Below are 25,662 nucleotides of genomic sequence, written 5' to 3' on the forward strand. Positions count from 1 at the left end.
GGAAGCAAGTCCCCGCAGCAATGTTCCCACATCTAGTGGAAATCCTTCCCAGAAGAGTGGAGGCTGCCCATGATTTTGGAATGAGATGTTTGACGAGCAGGTGTCCACATACTTTTGGTAATTTAGTGTATGTCTGGCAATTTCAATAAGGGAACATGTTCGAGACTCCATTTTGAGTAAATGGGCTATAGTAAATGTTGGCAGTAACTTTCATAAAGCAGCACAAAGTATGATTTGCCAGCCGGTCAGGTCTGACGTGAGATCCGAGAAGCCTCTGGAACGTCGGGGGGAAAGGGAAGTGTAGAACTGTGGAGAAAACGATGTTCATTAGAGGACTTTCAGATAAACCCTTTTTTTTCTAATTTGTTTGATTTCCAATGTACTTGGAACACACACAGCATTGTCTGACAACTCCAGCATTCACCTATTCCACTTCTATGAGTGACAAGTGAATGGTAATTAAACATGTTATTAATTAAACCACTCTGCATTTTATATCCCATTTTCCCACATATTTGCCCAGGTTGAACAGATCAGACAGAGAAGTCTTCAATGTATTCACAATCCTCCAACTCCTGTACCACGACGTACCCGTCTAAAAGACAGAGGAAACAAAACCTCGACCTCAGCAGGTTGCTCAAATGTCATGCCCAGTCTACTTAGGATATTAGAGCGTGTAGGTGGTCATGAGGCATTGTGCTGAGGTTGAGGTGTAGCTTGCTCTGTCTTTTAAAGGGGTACAGGAGTTAGAGGATGTTGGTTAAGAGACATTTTTGTATATTATCTGAGCATATTACCGTAAATATATGGTGTTATTTGGACTTATGGTTCATGAGAATACGTTTTTGAAAGGTTTTCCAAAATGTCCAAGATGGAGGAAAATCTATCCTGACGGACCTTATGGGTGGGTCCTCAGGGAAAATTTGTTTAGTGTAAAGAAAGACACCTACATACAAAGTTTCAAGTCTCTATGTCAAATGGGGCAACGGATATGAGGGTTTAAGTGAGACTGCTTATAACAGAGACCCCTATAGGCCAATTGTTGCCATTCTTTTTGACCAAGTTACTCATGGCCTCTTGTTTCTGTGGACTGAATTAGAAAAAAAGTTACCAATCTATGCTTGAGTTATTTGAACATCTCAAGAAAAAACCAACAAGAACAATTCAGGCAATAACAATAGGTGTTCACATATTCGCATTAAAAATCTGAAAATATTTGCGGACCATCTGCATTATCCCCGTGAACCGCGGGACACAGGTTGAAACCCACTGATATATGGTTGGCCTATTGACGTTGAATTGCGTTGTCTGAATGTTTGTGCCTAGGTTAAAATATAGGATTATATCTGTATTACCTGCTGCAATTAAAGTATAAATGGTGTAATGGTGTATTTTTGTCGTCACTAACTCTGCCATGGCTGGTTGGCCAAAGTCTATGGGGATACAAATGGGGTTTATGGAAGATTTTGGGATAAGCTCCCAATAAATAAGGTCTGTGGTAAAGACAGGCTTAGGAGATCTCATATGTTTTATTCAATGAGATTTTGGTGTATTTGAAGTATTTATGTCATCAAAACAAGCACATAAAGCACATGAAAGGTAATGTTAACAGTGATCTCATAGAACTAAACGTATAATATCTCCTAAGCCTTTGTTCTCCTAACCCCATTATTTTCCCATTAATTTCCCCCATAAGAATGGCTGAACGAATCAGAGGAAACTCATTTCCCTTTTTTAGCACTGCAATATGAGGACTCATACTACAAGCTGACGAGTCACAGAGATGAGAGGAAAGATGGCGGAAACTGATGTGGATTGTGAATCTAAGGGCGGTAGAATCAATGAGAATTGGAATATTGTAAAAACAAAATGGGAAAACGGAGCAAAGTAGTGTACAGTGCTGAGAATGTCCCAACGTGTCTTGTAGGATCGGATTACCAATATTGGAGAATCTCTTACAAAAAAAGATTGCAGTTTTGAAACTGCAGTAAAAGTGCAGTAACTGCAGTCACCTGTGGTATTTTGCACTCTAACTGCATTTACACTGCAAAATTTCAGAACTAAAAAAATGGTGTTATATTGGACGCAGAATTTGCTGCATACTGCAGTTATACTGCATTGTACTGCAGTTATAACTCTGACCGGAATTTTTTCCCCGTAAGGGATCCATTTGAGATATCCAAACTGGTGGAGGGAGTTCTGGGTAAAGTGAAGGCTGTAAGGATCACAAGAGAAGCGGGCTTGTTTAGATTCTTTGTACTTCAGAAGGAACGTGTGTTGCATCTCACGCGATTTGAGAAGTTTGACGTTTCGTGTGTGCCTCTTCGGTACAGGGCACCCCTCAATGGGGTAATATCTGGCGGCTCGTGGGAAGTCGGTGTTGAAAGATATTCCAGGAGGTATTGATGCATGTCGGATGAATCGTGTGGTGAATGATTCAAAAGTGAAGAGTATCTGTTCTTGTGTTGTTTGATATGGAGTCTCTCACTACTCAAGTGCAGTTGGGATATACACTGCTCAAAAAAATAAAGGGAACACTTAAACATCACAATGTAACTCCAAGTCAATCACACTTCTGTGAAATCAAACTGTCCACTTAGGAAGCAACACTGATTGACAATAAATTTCACATGCTGTTGTGCAAATGGAATAGACAAAAGGTGGAAATTATAGGCAATTAGTAAGACACCCCCAAAAAAGGAATGGTTCTGCAGGTGGTGACCACAGACCACTTCTCAGTTCCTATGCTTCCTGGCTGATGTTTTGGTCACTTTTGAATGGTGGCGGTGCTTTCACTCTAGTGGTAGCATGAGACGGAGTCTACAACCCACACAAGTGGCTCAGGTAGTGCAGTTCATCCAGGATGGCACATCAATGCGAGCTGTGGCAAAAAGGTTTGCTGTGTCTGTCAGCGTAGTGTCCAGAGCATGGAGGCGCTACCAGGAGACAGGCCAGTACATCAGGAGACGTGGAGGAGGCCGTAGGAGGGCAACAACCCAGCGGCAGGACCGCTACCTCCGCCTTTGTGCAAGGAGGTGCACTGCCAGAGCCCTGCAAAATGACCTCCAGCAGGCCACAAATGTGCATGTGTCTGCTCAAACGGTCAGAAACAGACTCCATGAGGGTGGTATGAGGGCCCGACGTCCACAGGTGGGGGTTGTGCTTACAGCCCAACACCGTGCAGGACGTTTGGCATTTGCCAGAGAACACCAAGATTGGCAAATTCGCCACTGGCGCCCTGTGCTCTTCACAGATGAAAGCAGGTTCACACTGAGCACATGAGCACATGTGACAGACGTGACAGAGTCTGGAGACGCCGTGGAGAACGTTCTGCTGCCTGCAACATCCTCCAGCATGACCGGTTTGGCGGTGGGTCAGTCATGGTGTGGGGTGGCATTTCTTTGTGGGGCCGCACAGCCCTCCATGTGCTCGCCAGAGGTAGCCTGACTGCCATTAGGTACCGAGATGAGATCCTCAGACCCCTTGTGAGACCATATGCTGACACATGCACATTTGTGGCCTGCTGGAGGTCATTTTGCAGGGCTCTGGCAGTGCACCTCCTTGCACAAAGGCGGAGGTAGCGGTCCTGCTGCTGGGTTGTTGCCCTCCTACGGCCTCCTCCACGTCTCCTGATGTACTGGCCTGTCTCCTGGTAGCGCCTCCATGCTCTGGACACTACGCTGACAGACACAGCAAACCTTTTTGCCACAGCTCGCATTGATGTGCCATCCTGGATGAACTGCACTACCTGAGCCACTTGTGTGGGTTGTAGACTCCGTCTCATGCTACCACTAGAGTGAAAGCACCGCCACCATTCAAAAGTGACCAAAACATCAGCCAGGAAGCATAGGAACTGAGAAGTGGTCTGTGGTCACCACCTGCAGAACCATTCCTTTTTTGGGGGTGTCTTACTAATTGCCTATAATTTCCACCTTTTGTCTATTCCATTTGCACAACAGCATGTGAAATTTATTGTCAATCAGTGTTGCTTCCTAAGTGGACAGTTTGATTTCACAGAAGTGTGATTGACTTGGAGTTACATTGTGTTGTTTAAGTGTTCCCTTTATTTTTTTGAGCAGTGTACAAACTACAGAGTCAGAGCATTTATCCCAAGACCAATGCAGTGTGATCTCTGTAAAGCTATTGGACATGTTTCAAGTGTTTGCAGAACGGAGAAGCCAAGATGTCCAAGTTGTGGATAAGATCATGTCATGTTTTAAAATGGATGAAAATGTGGCATGTTGCAACTGTGGTGAGAACCATGAAGCCACGTCTTTGGAACGCCCAACCAGGGTAAAAGAGAACGAGGTGGCCAAAGTCAGGGCTGTCCAGAGAATTTCATATGCAGCGGCTATTTAAAGGGTTGAGGGTTTGAATGGTGCTCCTGAGGAATCCATGGCGGTGGATAGGCCTTCACTGCAGGCTGCAGGGGTTTCCTTTCACCAGCAGGACCCTGATATTTTAAAGGTTAAGAAGGTGGACTTTGTGGCCTTTATAGCTATGGTGATTAATGGCACTGCCAAGGTGGAGAGGATGTCCAGGAAAATTAATATCAATGTGGATGTGGCAGAGCGGTTCCTGGGACTGAAAGATTTCTCGGCGGAGTTGCATGGAGTTGCATGGAGTATTGTCACAAGTAGTACCACCCTCTGAGGCCCTAGAGCCCGAGAAGGGAGATTTGAAGGAAGGAATAAGTGGGAGTTTTGGTTTGGATTTGTAAGTATATCATTATTATTTGGGTGGATTAAGTTAGTTTTCCGTATCACATATGGGTTTTCTTTTTACCTTGTTTTTCAACCCATCCAGTTGGTGGCGGCAAAATACACCTTTTTCGGTTGTAGTTCGCCATTAAACCAACAGAAGAAGAGGAGTCACAGAAATGATGGCGAACAAAACCTGTCCTGTGGCTCCCTCTCCTGGATCAAGAGAGAACGACTCAATCTTCATGCCGGCCACAACACGGCTCATATCAAGGTTGACAGTTATCATGGGTTAGTGTCGTCTTTCACGCCTCGTCGGCCTTTATATGCAACTTAATACATATGTAAAGTATGTAAATATAACTGCAGTTCTCTGTAGGGAATTAGTAGGGTAGATGTGCTTATCTAGGCGCACTATCTTGTGGTTGCTGTAGCTAAACCTTGGGCTAGTTGTTGGGCATGAATCGTTTTATTTCGCTGCAGTGCAATATTGTAGCTAACGTTCTTTGTAACATTGCAACATTATAACATTGTTTCAGCTATGCTACATCACCGTTACGGTGTATCATCTTGCAGACATTTGTGAGCATGTTTGCTTTGAAAATGTTTTGTTTCTGTCCTGTGGTAATTCAAGAGCAACATAGCAAACTGATTTTAGACGGCTAATGAAACCTTAATGACAATATCCCATTTAAATTCACTTTAACATACACTCTCATTTTCTTTATAGTAGGCAATATTTATTGGACATAAATGCAGTTGTCTTCACCTTCCCTTTTGATGAGGGACAAAACAATTGAATACATTTTAGAAGAAGGCTGTAACGTAATAAAATGTGGAAAAAGTCAAGGGGTCTGAATACTTTCTGAATGCACTGTAGATATATATGTAGATATGTAGATATTCCTGAAAATGGAGGACGAGGACTTTGACAAGGTTATCCAAGTCATCTAAAGGTATGACCCTTTGTTCTTATTGTCCTGACCGGAATCTATTGATACTGAACAAAAATATAAACACAACATGCAATCATTTCAAAGAGTTACATTTCATAGAAGGAAATCAGTCAGTTGAAATAAATTCATTAGGCCCTAATCTATGGATTTCACATGACTGACTGGGCAGAGGTGCGGCCATAGATGGGCCTGGGAGGGCATAGGCACACCCACTGGGGAGCCAGGCCCAGCCAATCAGAATTTGTTTTTCCTCACAAATGGTATTTATTACAGACAGAAATACTCTCTTTAGGTTCAGTGACACTTATGTTGATACACCCCGAAATCAGAGAGTTAAAATGTTAAAGTAAATAGTGTTTCTTACCCTCGTATTCTACAAATCCTTCTATCTTTCCCTCTATCTCCCAGGCTACATTTCTCCTGACTCAGGCTGTTGGAAAGGCTCTGGTTGCCAGTGGAGCTCCTAAACGCTCCATCATTACTGTGGGCAAGGTAAGTCTGACAATTTAACTATTGGCCCTCCAGGCATAGGTTATTAACTTTCAACAGACTTACATTCATTCTTGCCATTCTTTAATTTTCTCTTTGTGTTTCTGCCTGTTACCAGGTGGGCAATATTGATATCCAAATATCCAAAGCAGTTGTGGAGGGCCTGACCAGAACTGCAGCCAACTAGCTGAGCAGGTGAGGCACATTTTGGTTGTGTTCATTAGGGCAAACCGTAACAAAATGTTTTGAAACAGAAACAAAAATGTGCGTTTCATATTAAGTTGAGATGCTACTTACCCTTTTTGGGCAGTTTTCTTCTGTGTTGTGCCTACTGAACACAACCCTGCATTTGATTTCAACACCCCAAAACTGACCCATTCACCAATAGAGAGAAGATAAATAGGCTATAAACATTCTGTAGTGAACAGAGCCCGGTTTCCCGAAAGCGATGGAACTTAGGCTTACGAGTGTTTTAGCAATCCATCGTTCCTACGGCTGAAGATGTAACATGCGTTTCCCAAAACACCAGGCAGAAATAAAGTTTGCTAAGTACTTTGTTGGAGCATGTGTCCATCTGATAGGATGGAAGAAAGGCAGCGCTGCTCTCGGATCAGTTTTCTCCATTCAAATCTTACCTTAACATTAGAATTAGTCCACAATACTGACGATGGATCAGCTCCTAGAGATATATTATCACCTATATGGCTGCAAATATTGAGTTGGCTTATTGTAATGCTTACACTATAATAACTTAATCACAGATTTGGCACATCATTGCGCACATGTTGTAACCATCATGAAATTATAGACAGTGGGGCCTACAATTAGCAAAATAGAACTCAATTGATTAAAATATACAGGCCTATGTAGCCTTTAAGCCTCCTGTATGTTTTTTATGCCGTCATCTCGGTGTTAATTTGAAGCATCTTTTATCCTTTACTCGTTTGTAACAATTGCAAAGACATTGGCAACTTTGTATTTGTAGCCAACTCCGTTCTGAAGTTATTGGCGTTCACAGAGAGACACAATCAAGCGGTTTATTTATGTTTAGCGGAGATCTTCTGTGTTAAAAGTGACTCAGAAGGGGGCAAAGAAGGCATCCAACAACCACTTATCTGTTCTATGAGTGGTCTGAGGCAGTCGGTAGATAACAAGTGTTTTAGAGTGCAACTTCAGTAGCGAAGCTGTTTTGGGAAACAGCTCGGAGATTTAACAATGCTCCTATGAAGGTTCTAATGAACTTAGTCTTAAGATGTGTTTGGGGAACCGGGCCCAGGGTGGATGGAAGTATGGGATGTGTTTGGGGAACCGGGTCCAGGGTGGATTGAAGTATGGGATGTGTTTGGGGAACCGGGCCCAGGGTGGATGGAAGTATGGGATGTGTTTGGGGAACCGGGTCCAGGGTGGATTGAAGTATGGGATGTGTTTGGGGAACCGGGTCCAGGGTGGATTGAAGTATGGGATGTATTTGGGGAACCGGGTCCAGGGTGGATTGAAGTATGGGATGTATTTGGGGAACCGGGTCCAGGGTGGATTGAAGTATGGGATGTGTTTGGGGAACCGGGTCCAGGGTGGATTGAAGTATGGGATGTATTTGGGGAACCGGGCCCAGGGTGGATATGATCTATAACTGCTCTCTTTCTCCAGATGTGGGATCCGGTGTGACTGTGTTTACCAGGGTTCAGAACCACACCCATGACTGATAAAATGCCAGAGAAAGTAATCAGTCAGCTACGACTGAGTTCTCCTTTTATATCAGATATAGAAAGTCACCCCCTGAAATGTTTTTTGTATAGAAGTGTGTATTTAACTTGCTGTGTTTTGTTTTGTGTCTGCAGCTTACGTCCATGGTGCCACTGGGGAGGATGGGAGAGCCTGCAGGTAGGAATACTGTATACACAACCCTCTATGCTATAGATCACATCACAAATGCAGAACTCGGTACCTTTTATAGTCAAGCTGTAAGACCTAACCATTCTCCCTCTCTGTGTATAGAGGAAGCTGATGGATCCTAATGCATATTTCCAGTAGAGGACTCTGGCTACATCACTGGAACCAGTATTGAAGTAACAGGTAATGGACCCACCTGAAATACATTATAATGATTCATGTTTAACAGGAAATGCCTTTTACGTTACCCGCTGCTGTCCTGTTAACACTTTTTTCCCCCTTCTCATCTTCAGAGGCCTTTTCATTGGCTGAGACAACTTTCCATCATCCTCATGAAGATCCCATCTAGGTCCAGTAATTGTATATTGATTCAACGTTCACACTGTGCCTTCGCGTGTGATAATACAACTGATTGGGGATTAATCTTGTTTTGTAAATCTAGTCAATATCTTAGTGTAAATGTGTTTGTGCAATAAATTAAAACCTGTGTAACTTTTGTTGTGGCGAGAGTTCACGAGACGGAGTTGAGTGGTTTCCCAATGTAACCGAGTTACGTCTCTTAACCCTCTACATTTAGGTGCAGTTACTATCATTTCGCTAGTGAAACTTATACCAGTCATTACTAACACGGTTGGATTTAGATGTTTGAAAACAGTAAAGACTGACGTCACACATACAAAGACACAGGAATACAGTATGAATACAGTATGCACACAGAGAAAATGCGTTGGCATGTGGTTTAATTGGAGACGTTGAACAGAAAACAACAAGCCAAGAACAAACCAAGACAGTGAAACTAAAGCAAAACAAAAACTAACAGAAAACAGAAGGAAAACAACACTGAGCAGTGGACGGTAGAGGGGAAAAGGGTAGGGAGAGGGAGCCAGCCATAGATCAGAATCAAACAGGTGTAAACACTAGAAGTGATTTTTTGGGGGGGGCTGGTGAGGTGATATAGTGGAAATAAGGTTGGGATCTGACTGGTTCTGTGTTCACACACAGGTGGTAAGTTCACTGGAGATTGTGAATGATGTGGTTATATTCAGCTGTCTGAGCTGCTGTATGCAGAATGAAGAGAGAAATAAAATCATTACTAGCTATTGTGTAGCTCTGGGTAACATGCAACACCAGCCAGTTGAGAGAGGATGAAACAGAGGGACTAGGAAAAAACACAAGGGAGTCAAGAAGCTATTTTTAAAAAGATGATATATTACAGAAACAAAACATTTAAAATTACTTACATTATAAAATAATACTTTTTGTCTTTTCAGCACCATATTTTGTTGAAATATTTGTTTGTCTTTAACAAAAAAACAAACCAATCGATGTAATTTTCTCTCGAGAATCACCTCAGGTTTTAGTTTGTCAATCCCCCCTTCTCTACAATATCAAAAGAAAAACCCAACCAAAACAGACAAACCAAAATACCCATAATGATATACAACCCCATAGCCACATTACATTACTTCTAAACAAAATATTTGTAATATTTCCCCAGGTGGTTGCTAGAATTTTCCATCCCTCCCGCTAGCTGTCCCCTGCCCGCTGTATTCTCACAACCGTAGAATCCTGGTGTCTGTTTGTCGCCCTCGCCATACTCCTGCAGCACAGCTCAGCCAAGCAGTGGCAAACCGCAAAAGAGAGTCACCATTTAATCATTACAATAGAAGCAATCATAACAGCACAGTACAGTCGATGAATGCTAAATGGTTACAATGAGATATGGCCACATATGTTCGTTTTTCCCCCCACCAGAACTGTTGACATTCATACACCAAGGGGGGTGTGCACAGATAACTCGGTTTAGTGTTAGTTTAATATGTATTTAATTGTTTTAAGACCGTCAAGTGAGAACTACGGGAAATAAATACAAAATGAAATACCACATTCGACTGTCATATTTGGTTTGTCGTTGTTTGAAGCACCCTGCTTGTTTTCAATAAATACAATAGAATATCACTATGTCTGTACAAATGGATTCGATTGCACATTTCCAGTCGGAGAACTGGTGACAACATCGTGTGGCTGTGATGGAGACAAACTTGAATTATTCACGCTGAATATATTAACGCTTTGGTATAATTAGCACCTTGCCACAGTTTTTGAAAGCATGCATTTATTCACCGCTGTAAGAGAGAACGTTTGGTCGTCATCTATTGAGCTCATATACACATTTAACCCTGATACCTTCCCTGCTTGAAAAGAGACGGAATGTCACAAATCCTGGGATGTAACCCTGTGTTCTACATAAAACAATAATGAAATTCCAGGCATCACACCTGTAAGTACTGGACTGGTTTGATGGCATTCTGGCCTATTCGCTTGTCTAGGAACTACAGTTCTGGCCTGTCTGACAGCTGTGACAATGATTACAAATAAATGTTCCACACATCAAGTTCAGTACAATTTACAAGGTTAATGGCTTTTGATTCATTGATACTTGGAGAAGGCATAGACACCCTTCCGTCCCATTGCATGCAACATTATTGGCCCAATAATAAACAGCCATACAGTTCAGAGACAGTACGTTGCTGTTAGGACTATATTATTACAGTATTGAGTAAAGAGCTGTTCATAGTCACACCTTAGGTTAAAGCCGCGTTAAAGCTAGAGATCTCACAGCTTTGCTTCCACTCCATCTCCACAAAGCACCGTAACGTTTCTATTCATCCGCCTGTATTGTATTTGACCTGCTTTAGGATAACTGTGATGTTAGTCGGCATGGTTGGTTTGTTTGGTATAGAATTTCCTTGTGGAGATGATGAAGAGAACATTCACTTCGCTAGACAACATGGACGTACAGTAGACTTTCCTGGTCGTCTCTGATCCGCCAGGCCTTCGTGGAACTCCCATTCCTTCATTGGTTTCCCCTTAATGCGGCGAGGCAGAAAATGAGGCGTAGGATGGGGTGGGGCTTGGATGCAGGAGAGGTACAAGTGTGTGGTGAGGGCGAAGCAGAGAGGTAGAGTGGCTGAGACAACTCGGTAGAGAGACAGCGGGAAGGAGAGAGGAGTGAGAGGGGGGTCCGCGACAGGGGGCTCTGGCGTGTACGGAAAGAGGAGACGGGTCTTTGACCCAGCTGTTCGTTGGAAAAGAACACTGTTTTATTCTGTTGACGGTCTGAACGCCATCTCTCATTCTTGCAATCGATCTTTGGTCTCCTCTTTGCGAGAATGTTTGCGTTCTACTTTTCTCTTGTCGTCCATTTCTAATTGGGAGATGTTATCCCCTGGGCATGTACTTGAGTGAGTGCATGTCCGTTTCACAACAGTATTTGTGTGTGTGTGTGTGTGTGTGTGTTTGTGTATGTGAGTGTGCTTGATGTCCTGAAATAAATGTTCAAATTACTGGGCATGTACTGTATATTGCCATGTCTATGTAAATGTGTCAATGTTTGTGTTAAGTGCATGAGTGTGTGTGTGACAGAGTGTGTGTGTATGACAGAGTGTGTGTGTGCATCAGTGTAAGTGTATATTCTATATGTGTAGGTGTTTCTCATTTCTCTGCACGGTGTTTTAGCCCAGGAAACAGACAGGTCCCACTTCAAAGCCGAATTTCTGGTTGCTCTCCCCAAAGTCTGTGATCTTGAGGTCCCGCAGAGGAAGCTGCTCCACCTGGGGTGTGTTCACCTCCACCACTGTCCTGTCGAAGCCCTTACGATACTGCAGACAGACAGAAACAGAGAGACAGGTGAGATCACTACATCTGAGGCAAGAGTATCTGCCTAGGATTCGATATTTCACTTTTATTGTGTGTAATGGAAAAATACAGTTCCATTGTAATACTTTTTGTATGGGCATTTATTCTTATTGACTGCTGAGATTAAAAATATTAAATTAGCCTACATCAGATTGAAAATAGAGCAACATTCAGAGAATTCTGACAAATGTTCCTTTAAAGAAAACTAAGGGGGGGATATACCCCCAGAGACCCAAAATCTCAGGTTTCTTAGTTTATTTTTGAGATACTCGAGGTACACATCCATAACTTGAATGTCCGCGCACAGAGAGGTGAGTAAACTAGAGAGATTACTTTTGGTTCCCATGATTCCCTGAAAAACACTGCCGATTTTTACTGAGTGGACCACACTGTTTAAATAAACCAATTCAATAAGACTCACAGAGCAGCCGTCGACCAGGGCCTTGATGTATGGGCTGGTCTCGTAGCTGAGGTCCTCATCGTTGGCGCCCTGGAAGTGCAGCGCCCTCTTGTGGCCGTTATTGGCTGTGCGGTCGGCCCAGGCCACGGAGCGGTGGCAGTGGTAGGTGAAGTTCTGGCGGGCCTGGACACTCAGCAACCGCAGGAAGCCCAACTGGACCACGCCGATCGGCTCGCCATTAGAGTCCACGTACGAAAGCTGGGGGGAAAGAGGATATCCCATGAGATATAAACTCTGATGAAGCTGGTAGAGGTGAACTCTATTATAAGCAGAGAGTTAGATATGTCCGCATGACGTTAAATAAACACTTTCCTTAGTGGCAGAGCGTTATGATAATGCATTGATAATTTTTCTGATTGACCTTTATCTTCACGCATTTGTTGATATCCAGGTCAAACATTGCACACATATGGACCATAATGAATGTCCCTCTGGGATTCTGCACGGTGGTGTAATGAACCCATACTAACCTTGCTGCCAGTTGTAAACTCACTGTACCAGGAGCCTGGTTTCTCCGTGGTCCAAGAGTTGAGCTTTACCTAGGAAGAGAAATAGAGACAATTAGATGTATAGATGTTTAAACACAGCTACTTCAGGGTAGAGTTAGTGTGTACATTATTGACTGATGAGCTCAGTCTCTTCTCACCGTGTCCACGGTCTTACTGGGGTACAGACACGTCTCCCCACCGGCGGTGAAGTTGCAGAACACCCTGAGAGAGTCGCGAGAGCAACCCTGGTTGGGGTCGATCCAGTACTCTCCTACAGTGGGGAGCAGAGAGATAAGGCACGATTTAAACACCAAGAAATTCAAATGCTTTTAAAAATTTTTTATGGGTGATGAGCTTTAATATTGCAGATAGATTTTAAAACAATTGTTTATGTCAGCTTAGTAGAAACCCAGCCCCGGCCCGTAGACTTTAGTTAAAAGTGAACCTCATGAATGTCTTCGTAAGAGTTCCTCTGTCTCTAACAAAATCCTTGTGTAAAGTCAGAATTGCCACATTTTTTGTGAATAGTTTTACGCCTGAAAGCGTCGTACCGTCTTTGAGCTCTGGCTGGCTGAGTTTGAGGTCCTGGCAGGTGCGTGCGGGGCTCTCCTTGGTGCCCAGAGGGAAGCGCATGGTCTCGATCTCCTGTCTCAGCGAGTTCAGTGAGCCGAAGATCTCCTCCATGCCCTCACTGCCTGTCAGGAACTCTGTGCCTGTGGCGTCGGCTGCAGCCGACTCTGCGTCTGTCTCAAACAGCATCCGGCTGGCGTCGATGGAGCGCTTGGACTTCTTGGAGATTTGGATGGGCATTGGCTGGATGACTTCACCTGGAGGACCCTGATTGGAGGAGGATCACAGAGAAAGATTATTATTGGTTGATAATGATTAATGAGATTCATAGGTTTATGAAACATTGAACTTATTTATGTTTGAACTGAAAACTTTTAATATACATACAGGGCATTCAGAAAGTATTCAGACTCCTTCACTTTTTCCACATTTTGTTACGTTAGAGCCTTGCTCTAAAATGGCTTAAATAATTCCCCACCCCCCTCATCAATCTACACACAATACCCCACATTGACGAAGCAAAAACAGGTTTGTAGAAATTTTTGTAAATGTATAAAAAAACAAAAAACAGAAATATCTTATTTGCATAAGTATTCAGGCCCTTTGCTATGAGACTCAACATTGAGCTCAGGTGCATCCTGTTTCCATTGATCATCATTGAGATGTTTCCACAATTTGATTGGAGTCTATCTACGATATACTCAATTGATTGGACATGATTTGGAAAGGCACACACCTGTCTATATAAGGTCCCACAGTTGACAATGCATGTCAGAGCAAAAACCAAGCCATGAGGTGGAAATAATTGTCCGTCGAGCTCAGAGACAGGATTGTGTCGAGGCACAGATCTGGGGAAGGGTACCAAAACATTTCTGCAGCATTGAAGCTCCCCAAGAACACAGTGGCCTCCATCATTCTTAAATGGAAGAAGTTTTGAACCATCAAGACTCTTCCTAGGGCTGGCCACCTGGCCAAACTGAGCAACCGGGGGAGAAGGGCCTTCGTCAGGGAGGTGACCAAGAACCCGATGGTCACTCTGACAGAGCTCCAGAGTTCCTCTGTAGAGATGGGAGAACCTTCCAGAAGGACATCCCTCTCTGCAGCACTCAACCAATCAGGCCTTTATGGTAGAGTGGCCAGACGGAAGCCACTCCTCAGTAAAAGGCACACGACATCCTGCTTTGAGTTTGCCAAAAGGCACCTAAAGGACTCTCAGACCATGAGAAACAAGATTCTCTGGTCGGATGAAACCAAGATTGAACTCTTTGGCCTGAATGCAAGACATCATGTCTGGAGGAAACCTGGCACCATCCATACGGTGAAGCATGGTGGTGGCAGCATCATAACGTGGGGATGTTTTTCAGCAGCAGGAACTGGAAGACTAGTCAGGATTGAGGGAAAGATGAATGGAGCAAAGTATAGAAAGAGCCTTGATAAAAACCTGTTCCAGAGCGCTCAGGATCTCAGACTGGGGTGAAGGTTCACCTTCCAACAGGACAACAAACCTAAACACACAGCCAAGACAACGCAGGACTGACTTGGGGACAAGTCTCTGAATATCCTTGAGTGGCCCAACCAGAGCCAGAACCCGATCAAACATCTCTGGAGAGACCTGAACATAGCTGCGTAGCGACGCTCCCCATCCAACCTGACAGAGCTTGAGAGGATCTGCAGATGAGAATGGGCGAAACTCCCCAAATACAGGTGTGCCAAGCTTGTAGCGTCATACCCAAGAAGACTCAAGGGTGTAATCGCTGCCGAAGGTGCTTCAACAAAATACTGAATAAAGGGTCTGAATACTTATGTAAATGTGATTTATTTTATTTTATTACATTTGCAAAAATGTAATTTTTCTTTTATTGCTTTGTCATGATGGTGTTTTGTGTGTAAATTGATGACCGAAAAAAAACGATTTAATACATTTTAGAAGAAAGCTGTAACGTAACAGAATGTGGAAAAAGTCAAGGGGTCTGAATACTTTCCGAATGCACTGTAGATATATGCTATGCTCTGAAATGATGTAAGCAACTGCACATAGATCTAAACTGGACTAAACTGAAAAATGGGGGTAAAATTTAATTGGTTTCATGGAGTAAACTGATTACGCAAAGGATGGGTACTCACTGGAGATCCGGGGGGTCCTGAGACACCCTTCTCTCCCTTGGGACCAGCTCCTCCCTGGAACACAGAGACAGGAGGCATTAGAGATTAAACAATACACTGCACATGGAACTCAATACACTGCACATGGGACTCAATACACTGCACATGGGACTCAATACACTGCACATGGGACTCAATACACTGCACATGGGACTCAATACACTGTACATGGAACTCAATACACTGCACATGGGACTCAATACACTGCACATGGGACTCAATACACTGCACATGGGACTCAATACACTGCACATGGAACTCAATACACTGCACATGGAACTCAATACACTGTACATGGAACTCAATACACTGCACATGGGACTCAATACACTGCACATGGAACTCAATACACTGCACATGGGACTCAATACACTACACATGGGACTCAATACACTGCACATGGAACTCAATACACTGTACATGGAACTCAATACACTGCACATGGGACTCAATACACTGCACATGGAACTCAATACGCATTATAATATTGAAGCAGATAGTACACTACAAAGAGTGTTTGAGGAAAGGGTTCTACTCACTGTAGAACCCTTAGCTCCCTTCACACCTTCGGGACCCTGTGGAAGAGGAACAGGAAATGAATGATTATCATTCAATAGAAGATAAGTATTACCATTGTTATAAAACCATTGAAAAAAAGGAGAATCTAATTACTAGTGACATAACAGAGTTATGTAAAGTATAAAAGGCATGGATATGTTCATGCTGAAATCTTTCTATGTTACAGGTTCTGTTTTGAGAATACCAGAAGCTTGATAGAGGATGTTACATGATATACTGATGAAAGAACCAGGATGTAGAACTGGTACTCACGGGCATACCAGCAGGGCCACCAGGACCGATGGGCCCAGTGCCTCCAGAAACACCCTAAAAACACAGTTAACACACAACAAATTCATCAGCATTGAACTGTTTGTTGAAGGGTGACATAGAATACAAATCAAATCCAATTGTATTTGTCAATTGAGCCGAACCTTACCGTGAAATGCTTACTTACAAGCCCTTAACCAACAATGCAGATCAAGAAATACAGTTAAGAAAATATTGACTAAATAAACGAAAGAAAATAAAAAACAAGTAACATAATAGAATTACATAACAATAACGAGGCTATATGCAGGGGGTACCGGTACCGAGTAAATGTGCGGTGGTACAGGTTAGTCGAGGTCATTTGTACATGTAGGCTAGGGGTAAAGTGACTATACATTGATAATAAACAGCGAGTAGCAGCAGTGTAAAAACAAAGTGGGGTGGGGGTCAATGTAAATAGTCTGGGTGGCTTGGGGGTAGAAGCTGTTAAGGAGCATTTTGGACCTAGACTTGACGCTCCGGTTCCGCTTGCCGTGCGGTAGCAGAGAGAACAGTCCATGACTTGGGTGACTGAAGTCTTTAACATTTTTTGATCCTTCCTCTGACACCGCCTGGTATATAGGTCCTGGATGGCAGGAGGCTTGGCCCCAGTGATGTACTAGGCCATACGCAGTGTATGTGTGGAGTGCGATTGAGATTGCGTCATCTGTGGATCTGTTGGGGCGGTATGATAATTGGAGTGGGTCTAGGGTTTCCGGGATGATGGTGTTGATGTGAGCCATAACCAGCCTTTCAAAGCACTTCATGGCTACCGACGTGAGTTCTACAGGGCGGTAGTCATTTAGGCAGGTTACCTTCGCATTCTTGGGCGCAGGGACCATGGTGGTCTGCTTGAAACGTGGGTATTACAGACTCGGTCAGGGAGAGGTTGAAAATGTCAGTGAAGCGACTTGCCAGTTGGTCCGTGCCTGCTCTGAGTACAAGCCCTGGTAATCCGTATGGCCCCGCGGCCTTGTGAATGTTGACCTGTTTAAAGGTCTTGCTCACATCGGCTATGGAAAGCGGGATCACACATGTTCAATAGGGATGTGTCGTACTGACAGAATAACAGTATTTCCAGTGTGTGTGTGTGTGTGTGTGTGTGTGTGTGTGTGTGTGTGTGTGTGTGTGTGTGTGTGTGTGTGTGTGTGTGTGTGTGTGTGTGTGTGTGTGTGTGTGTGTGTGTGTGTGTGTGTATATCCTTAGAGAAAATATACGGTATCTTTACATTTGAGTCATTTAGCAGACGCTCTTAGAGTGACTTAGAGGAGCAATTAGGGTTAAGTGCCTTGCTCAAGGGCACATCGACAGATTTTGGACCTAGTCGGCTTGGGATTCGAACCCGCGACCTTTCTTTCAAAGCTCTATAATGTCAGCTAAGGAGAGACAGGTGTCACTCACAGTCTCTCCCTTGGATCCGTGTGTCCCCTGTGGACCTGGCAGTCCCCTGTCTCCCTTCTCTCCCTGCTCTCCGGTGGGCCCAATCAGACCAATCAGACCCGAGTGGCCCTTCTCTCCCTTGTCACCGCCCTCGCCACGCAGTCCTGGCAAACCTGGCGGTCCCTTGAAGTTAGAGAAAGAGAGAGAGATGGTACTCCAGCTTTATCGATTAAGGACGTGAGTATCTTCACTTGAAGCATCAATATAGCCCTGTATGCCAATAGATCAACACGGTGTGGAAGATACAATCTATTATAGATATATTCATGTAGATATCAGTGTCTTATCTCACCAGCGGTCCGGGTGGTCCCTTCTGGCCGGAAAGGCCCGGAGAACCTTGCTCACCCTTGAAGAGATCATCAGAAGCAAGTTAGTGACAAACGCATCAAACAGCTCCGTTACACTGAAGCTCATGGTAGTAGTGAGCAGCCTAAATTAGGCCCTATAGAGCAGACAGGCAGACAGACAGACTCTACAACAGTAGACTGAACCACAGACTGAATAGCTCAGTCTGTCCATGGAAGAGTGGGCTCATCTCCCTCACCACTGATCCAGGGAGTCCTCTCAGACCCTCAGTTCCTGGTTTGCCTGGTTGACCCTGAGGTCCGACGGGGCCTGTCTTTCCTGGAGGTCCGTTGGCACCTGGATCTCCCTGGGAAAAAAAGAGAGCAGAAAAAAACCATCAGACATTGATAAACTCCAATATTCCAAATCCCCAATGAGTGTCGTGAGCGGAGCAAATTAATATATTTGGAAAATGATTGACAGCAGAGAGAGCTATGTACATTTGGTTTCAGGTCTGTCTGGCATGGCCTGTGACTCACTATCACTAGGATAGATAACGATCCACAGGGTTAACTGCCAGTGCCAACACATTGAACGATGACCTTTGAACTCTTACCTTAGTTCCCTTCTCTCCCTGTCGTCCCTCTGGTCCTCTCGTTCCAGCAAGACCCTAGGAAAGATGCGATGTGTAATATTATCAACGTTATAACGTTTTTATGATTGGTTATAGGCCACCTGTAGCATCTATCAAAATGTATACATTGAAAACCAACAGATATGACTGTGGATGATAGTTGCAGTTTGGCCTGGTGCGGTGAACGATCTTACCCTCTTTCCTGGTCCACCAGGAGGTCCGTTCTCACCAGTGGGTCCAGGAGATCCCTACAGCAGAGAGCATGAGCATGATTAGAACACTTCAGTGACCTTAATGGGTCAATATTAACTATAAAGAACTGAACCAAAATATACATACGGGTAGCTGTTTTTTTGAAGTTACATAATAATCTATATTCTAGACAGGCCCTAAGGGCGATCTGCTAGGAAGGACATTAACTTTAATCTCGCAGTGTCATCTTATGTTTCAACAGGTGCTTCAAGATGGAAAATACACTTATCTAGGGCTTTAACTGAGATGGTTTAGATTTGGGATTTGCATACTTATGGCCACGATGTCCCCTAAACTCTGACCCCGTTACATTGCCTAAGTTTGAATTATTTTGGGAACATCTTAAGAGGATGTGCTCGACATTACAAACACTACTCTTGAATGCTGCAGGGAGCCATTTCGCATAGGAGCGATCGTGAACAGACAATATATGACCCAGTAACATCCAATTCATCAAAGCACTTGATGAAGGAGAGTCCTGGAAGAGCCCATGTAGTAACTATAGCAACAGTGAAGGAATAAAATGAAATAGATGTTGGAGTACTAGGCCACCTACAGCTTGTCCTTGTTCACCGTCCTCTCCTCTCTCTCCCTTTGCTCCGTCCTGACCCTGAAGAAGACAAACAGAGTTATCAGAGATATGGTAATTGCTAAGATGGTGTAAAAGTAGATACTTCTTGGGGTTTGTTAATAGAACAAGACACTCAATCATAGAAACACCAGCGGTCTGAAACGCTATGAACACACAAATTGGAATATATGTTACCACAACAAAACAGATCAAATGAAACGTGTGTGATAAGCGTTTAGATACTCACTCCGGGACCGAGTTCACCAGGGGGACCGGGGTCGCCAGGGAAACCAACAGGGCCCTAGGAGAGAGACACAATGGCATAAAGTCAGACACAAAAACATTTAGTGTGGTCAGTATTACTAGATTTATCTGTTGAGTATATTTGACATACAGGGTTTCCCTTGGGCCCGTCGTCTCCAGGGCCTCCTCTTCCACCAGCAGGGCCAGAAGTACCAGGTTGTCCCGCCTCTCCCTTGTCTCCGTGTTCTCCACGTGGGCCCTGCCATTGGACAACAACACTGTCACTCGCAGTACAATGCATCCACGTATAGAAACAAATACGTGCGTATGGGACAATACAGTTTGAACCAAAAGATCTATGTCTCACCTTCTTTCCTGGCTCTCCTCCGATTCCAGGTGGTCCAGCTTCGCCAGGCTCTCCCTGTCAACACAATGTTTTCAGTTCTCAGAACATGTACACACAAACGCATATTCTAACGATTACAATTGAACATTTCAATCAAGTTAATGTGAATTTATGTATACCTTATCTCCCAGGTTTCCAGGGTTACCCACACCACCAGGAGGACCTTGAGGACCCTGAATAAAAAAACAAATAAACATAATTGCATCAATAATATCAAAACAACAAGAGTCATACCCATAATAACATATATGACTTCAAATCAACAGGGAGACTACAGTAGGTCTTCATGTGGGATGGCTTCATAATATCACCAAGAGCATAAAAACTCCATTACAATGAAATAATTCAATATGATTATTCTACGGCGAGGAGAAACTTCTGGAAAGTTTTGAGAAAAGATTGGGACTCACGTCAGCGCCGCTTGAACCAGCAGGGCCACGGGGTCCTGGGGGTCCAGGTGGACCCTAAAGAGACGGATAGGATGAGATTAGCAATATCCTAGTGTGATTCATGCTAACAATACCTCTTCCTGAACTATTACGATTGGCTTCATAATGATGAGATCCAATCATCTGTTGGGTTGCTCCAATTTGTCGTCGACTCTCACCATTGGTCCGACATCTCCCGTCTCTCCCTTCTCTCCTGATGGGCCTGGCAATCCCTACAAGATACATTCACGGTTAGAGATGCCATTGACCTATTGAGTCACAATCACAAGACTATTGTAATGAGGCTAAAATCATGTAGTCACAACAGAAATCCGTCATCATACCTGCAGTCCAATGGGACCTGGGGCCCCTGGGAATCCTCTTGATCCTTCATCTCCCTTGGCCCCAAATGGCCCCTGCTGACCTCTGGCTCCTAGTTCTCCATCAGCTCCCTGAACAATGGAGACAGAGGGGAATAGTGAAGGCAACACCTCCGAGGGGCACCATGCTATGAATTCCTATGTGTCCAATGCAATATTGATAACACACTGTCTGTTGATGGAGTTTCTACTTACAGCAACGCCGGGTTGACCGAGTGGACCCATTGGCCCTGGTGGACCGGGAGGACCCTGTTGACACACAATGTTTTATCGTGAGCAAATGGCGTCACTGCACTTTAGCAGAGACAATCACACTTACAGTATCTTGTTCAGACACAATAGATATAAGGAACAGACAGTAAAAGAATGGCGGTAATGTCTCTCACATGCTCTCCTTTGCCGCCCTTCGCTCCCTTCTGGCCGTGCTCTCCAACCTCACCCTGTAATCCCAAAAATCCACCACAAAAGCTTTTGTTACGAGAGGTTTGAAATGAGCATTGTGATATCGTTTCACGTGGTAAACACAGTAATTAGAATATGTGATGGAGATATCATGGTGGTTACTGGCCTTGTCTCCGTCCTCTCCTGGAACTCCGATGGATCCGGCAGCACCTGGCAGACCCACTGGGCCCTGGACACCGTCACGACCAGCCGGGCCGATCGGACCTTTCTCACCCTGAGAGGGAAGGTGGTGGGGGGAGAGAACATATAAGACATAGAGAATAGAGAAGAACAATGACTCGGTCTGAAATCACAGCTCTGTACATTGGATATGTTTTGTTAAAGTACTCACAGGCACTCCCTTCTCTCCTGATGGTCCTGGAGGCCCCTGGGGGCCAGGTCTTCCTGGGGGTCCGATGGGGCCTCCGCTGCCTGCCTGTCCTCTCTCACCTGGGGATCCCTGCACAGGTATGATTACAGACATGATTAAAGCCAGGGTGACGTGGACGTCAACAAATACTGTACATTACATTATTTCCCATATTTTCACAACGATTCATTTCAGATGGAATTATTGTCAGACGTACAGCTGTTCCGGGAGGTCCTGCTGGGCCTTCGCTTCCTTTTAGTCCGCCGCCTCCCTAAAAAGCAGACAGGAACATGTTAAAACACAAAATGTGGAATCTATATACTATATGACATCTCACCCTGGGACATAGAGAATAGGGTATCAGACGCAGAAAGTGTATTGGTCAGACTGCTAACCGGGGTGCCAGGCATTCCTCTCTCTCCGGGGAAGCCTCTCAGTCCTGGGGGTCCATCTTTGCCGGGGCCGCCTTGGGGACCAGGGTCTCCCTTAGTTCCTTCCTTGCCAGAGGGTCCGGAGAGTCCTTGCTCGCCTGGTGGTCCTGGAGGCCCGGGGTGACCGCGCTCGCCCAGGGGGCCTGTCTCTCCTGAGGGACCCTGGGACAATGAAGAGGAGGAAGAGGAGGGGAATGAGTAATGAAGATGGAAAGGTTAGGTGAATCCATACATTGGACACTGGACAATGTTAATAAAGAAATGTTGCATTAATCTTACTTGAGGTCCAACAACACCTGGAGGTCCGGGTGGCCCAGTCTTTCCTTGGAATCCCTGTGGAAGAGAAAACAAAATGAATTGGGACTTGAATAGAGCCTTGCGTAACCCCTAATGCAATTAGCTTAGGTAAATGTGTTTATCGTGTGAGGAAGTAACGGTAGATTTTTTTTTTTTAAAGAACACAATTGAGCAAAAGACATGGCACTGTTTATGAGATTCATATATTCCTGATAACTTGTACCCCACATGGCCGCATGTTCCAGACAAGAAAACAGACTTACAACTTCTCCTCTCTGTCCAGGGTGTCCGGGCAGTCCATCCTTTCCTGGTGGTCCCTGGGTAGGAAATAGAAAGGGTTAAGGGAAAGAAGGTACTTACAGTTTCAAACGATACTAATAAAAATACATCTTAAATGAATCTAGCTATATAGAGTGTATATAATAGCCTTACGGGAGGTCCCTTTGGCCCTGGGAAACCGTTTGCTCCTTGAGGTCCGGGCAGTCCCTGAAAGATACAATGGGAGGAGGACAGGTATAAGTCTCTCAACAACATGTGTGCTATAGCGGCACGACAAAGTGTCTACCAGTAAACAAATAAACGATAGCTCAAACAACCTACCCTCTCTCCTGGTGGACCAGATGGGCCGTCACTTCCTGATGTACCCTAGTAAAAAGAGAGAGATAGAAGCTCAGAATTATTACCATCGATGCAGCTAACCAATATTACAGCCTTATTATGACACGTGACTGCCCTGGTGGCCTGTAGGTGAACTGACAGTGCTGTTGAGCGTTAACCTCCATAAATCTCTTTTGTCATAATTGTCTGTGATGGATGTATTGTTGATATTGTATTGTAGATATTGTCTTACTTTGGCTCCTGGTTTGCCAGTAGATCCTCTCGATCCTCTCTGACCTCTGGGGCCCTATTGGAGAGAGTTGGAGAATCAATTAGGAATAATAAGGGCATTTGGTTGAGTGGTTCTGATCCACTTCTCGTTGGTTCATCTCAGTAAACTAACCAAACTGTTGTTTGCTCCTTATCCAATACGAGCCCTGGTGTAATCAGTGGTGGATGAGCTATAAAGAGAGACTTTGATAATCGACAGTGTTATAGATACGTGGAATTGAGTGGAGTAGAGTTGAACTGTACCGTTGGTCCTCTTTGTCCTCTGGGTCCCAACTTTCCAATCAGGCCCTGAAGAAACACAGACTCCGTAAGACAGACACACAGGCAACATCAGTGTCAACTTCAGTGCAGTTGACTTTATACATGGATTACATCATGCATAGTACATAGAGTGACAATTTGACTGACAGCGGAACAGAGTTTTAATTCCCGTCGTTAGCAACCTTACCCTTGTTCCTTTCTCGCCGTTGGTTCCAGGGAATCCTGGGAAACCGAGGGAGCCCTGAAAACACATGACGCATTGGTTGATCCAGCTTCCATATTGTCAGTCCCTTTAATAAGCTAACATGTAATTGTTACCTGTAAACTATTAGAAGGAAACCAGGGTTGTTGTTACCTTAGGTCCAAGTCTTCCAGGATAGCCAGGAAGTCCAGGAACACCAAGTTTACCCTGCAATCAGATATAGTCATCAATGACCCTATGACAAACCAATCAAAATGACAAAAATCCAACAACATCGAACCACCGTCATGTAAAAGTTTGTCAAACTGTTATGAGTGTACACTAGCCAACCAGGTAGATGTGTTATGAGATACATTTAAACAGTGTTCTTTTAATCAAGATAAACCAACTTCTGTTATACGGAATATGAACCATCCTCTCACCTTCTCTCCGACCAGACCGATGGGTCCGAGCTCGCCAGGGGGGCCAACACGGCCCTTTGGCCCCTCAGGACCGTCCTCTCCCCTGGGGCCGGGCACTCCACCCTCTCCCTGTCAGCAGGGACACACATGGAAACAATCAACAATGGTACAGAAAACACATTTGCATCAATTAAAGGCAAATCAATCCATAAACCTAACATTTTAATTAAATTGTATGCAAATAACCACAAGGTAAAAAACATGCCAAATAACTGTACAAAATTTAACATGAGCTTGTAAAACAAGACATAATACCTGAATACAATTATTTAGAGGAATCATTTAATAAACAAAATGAATCTTACTCTCTCCCCCTTGACACCAAAGTCTCCTTTGATTCCAGGGAAGCCATCTTCTCCCTAAAAATAACAACTGTGGTTAAGCTAAAGGCTTTATATTTATGGTCAATCAAGTGTTTCATATGTGGCGACTCAAATGCACAAATTCAAATAAAGTCTTTCTGTGAACTCTTACAACATAAAGAATGATGAAAATGTTTGTGAAATAATATGAAAAGTACTAAAAGCAGTATCAATATCTTCTCATGTTTAGGTCGGAGAGAGAGACAAATAACGTGACACCTGTGTGGCTTTGCTGTCTGAAAGTCTTTCACAGTACGCCCCCTAGTGGTCCTAAACTAAAAGTACTGGGGCTGATATCTTAAACTACAATGACTTTGTTGTTCACAAAATAAACGTTTGTGGGCTGAGAGTCACAACTTTACAACATTTCTAAAGGTATGTCCATTAATCAAACCCAAATTCTACCATACATGTTTAAGAGGTGTTAGCCCACGGCATTGCTGTCATCTTAACACAAGACCAACATTGTACATCACTTTTAAGACGCCAGCATCAGTTCTCAAAGTGAGGCTACTTCTTTGACTCTTAATCGATGTAGTTCTGTCCTTGAACTGTTCTTGTCTATTAATCTCCAGTATTATGTCACGTTTCATGTTGTGTGTGGACCCCAGGAAGAGTAGCTGCTGCTTTTACAACAGCTAACGGGGATCCTAATAAAATACCAAATACCAAAATAAAATAGGATGTTTGATTGTCACATATACTATTCGTCAATCATTGATACACTGGATGAGGTCACCTACCTTCTCTCCTTTGTGACCCTTCAGTCCCCGGATACCTTGAGTTCCCTGCAATTACAGCACGATTAGGAGGTCAGTCATTAATCAGGCATTATCGTCACAAATTAATAACATTGAATGACGATTTTAGCCACAACACTAATCTCACCTTAATGCCACGAGGGCCAGGATAGCCAATAGTTCCCTGAGGACCGTTGGGACCCTGTATAAAGATAGAAGAGAGGGTTAATGATGCACTACCTCACACAAGACACAACGTGTAAGACACAACAATTAGGCAGCCATCTT

General features: G+C 44.0%; 1 protein-coding gene and 1 long non-coding RNA gene across 9 annotated transcripts in view; one reads left to right on the plus strand and one right to left on the minus strand.

The window, feature by feature from the left end:
- Positions 1-4,087: 4,087 nt before the first annotated feature.
- Positions 4,088-8,527, plus strand: LOC139554672 (uncharacterized). Of its 3 annotated transcripts, none has more exons than XR_011670876.1 (6): positions 4,088-5,656; positions 6,065-6,148; positions 6,264-6,340; positions 7,984-8,026; positions 8,141-8,218; positions 8,329-8,527. It is a non-coding gene; the product is annotated as an uncharacterized lncRNA (long non-coding RNA). The 3 variants fall into 3 exon arrangements; XR_011670877.1 differs by having other exon boundaries at positions 4,088-4,991; XR_011670875.1 differs by having other exon boundaries at positions 4,088-6,148.
- A 231-nt stretch (positions 8,528-8,758) lies between these two features.
- Positions 8,759-25,662, minus strand: part of LOC139554670 (collagen alpha-2(XI) chain-like) — a 46,401-nt gene continuing 29,497 nt past the window's right edge. For all 6 annotated transcript variants that reach the window (XM_071367682.1, XM_071367683.1, XM_071367684.1 and 3 more), the window contains 39 exons: positions 25,523-25,576; positions 25,378-25,422; positions 24,578-24,631; positions 24,234-24,341; positions 23,965-24,018; positions 23,797-23,850; positions 23,592-23,636; positions 23,311-23,364; positions 23,061-23,105; positions 22,893-22,946; positions 22,724-22,777; positions 22,443-22,496; positions 22,128-22,325; positions 21,950-22,003; positions 21,715-21,822; positions 21,490-21,597; positions 21,308-21,361; positions 21,117-21,170; positions 20,886-20,993; positions 20,721-20,774; positions 20,524-20,577; positions 20,233-20,286; positions 20,075-20,128; positions 19,859-19,966; positions 19,712-19,765; positions 19,450-19,503; positions 18,836-18,889; positions 18,624-18,677; positions 18,267-18,374; positions 18,015-18,068; positions 17,684-17,845; positions 16,247-16,300; positions 15,955-15,990; positions 15,377-15,430; positions 13,234-13,519; positions 12,841-12,953; positions 12,665-12,733; positions 12,156-12,392; positions 8,759-11,697 (listed from right to left, as the gene is read on the minus strand). In XM_071367682.1, coding sequence (XP_071223783.1) covers positions 11,551-11,697; positions 12,156-12,392; positions 12,665-12,733; positions 12,841-12,953; positions 13,234-13,519; positions 15,377-15,430; positions 15,955-15,990; positions 16,247-16,300; positions 17,684-17,845; positions 18,015-18,068; positions 18,267-18,374; positions 18,624-18,677; positions 18,836-18,889; positions 19,450-19,503; positions 19,712-19,765; positions 19,859-19,966; positions 20,075-20,128; positions 20,233-20,286; positions 20,524-20,577; positions 20,721-20,774; positions 20,886-20,993; positions 21,117-21,170; positions 21,308-21,361; positions 21,490-21,597; positions 21,715-21,822; positions 21,950-22,003; positions 22,128-22,325; positions 22,443-22,496; positions 22,724-22,777; positions 22,893-22,946; positions 23,061-23,105; positions 23,311-23,364; positions 23,592-23,636; positions 23,797-23,850; positions 23,965-24,018; positions 24,234-24,341; positions 24,578-24,631; positions 25,378-25,422; positions 25,523-25,576 — 3,219 coding nt within the window. In that variant the 3' untranslated portion in view covers positions 8,759-11,550. The remainder of the gene's footprint in view (positions 11,698-12,155; positions 12,393-12,664; positions 12,734-12,840; positions 12,954-13,233; positions 13,520-15,376; positions 15,431-15,954; positions 15,991-16,246; positions 16,301-17,683; positions 17,846-18,014; positions 18,069-18,266; positions 18,375-18,623; positions 18,678-18,835; positions 18,890-19,449; positions 19,504-19,711; positions 19,766-19,858; positions 19,967-20,074; positions 20,129-20,232; positions 20,287-20,523; positions 20,578-20,720; positions 20,775-20,885; positions 20,994-21,116; positions 21,171-21,307; positions 21,362-21,489; positions 21,598-21,714; positions 21,823-21,949; positions 22,004-22,127; positions 22,326-22,442; positions 22,497-22,723; positions 22,778-22,892; positions 22,947-23,060; positions 23,106-23,310; positions 23,365-23,591; positions 23,637-23,796; positions 23,851-23,964; positions 24,019-24,233; positions 24,342-24,577; positions 24,632-25,377; positions 25,423-25,522; positions 25,577-25,662) is intronic.

Source organism: Salvelinus alpinus, chromosome 26 (genome assembly GCF_045679555.1).
Source record: "Salvelinus alpinus chromosome 26, SLU_Salpinus.1, whole genome shotgun sequence".
NCBI lineage: Eukaryota > Metazoa > Chordata > Actinopteri > Salmoniformes > Salmonidae > Salvelinus > Salvelinus alpinus.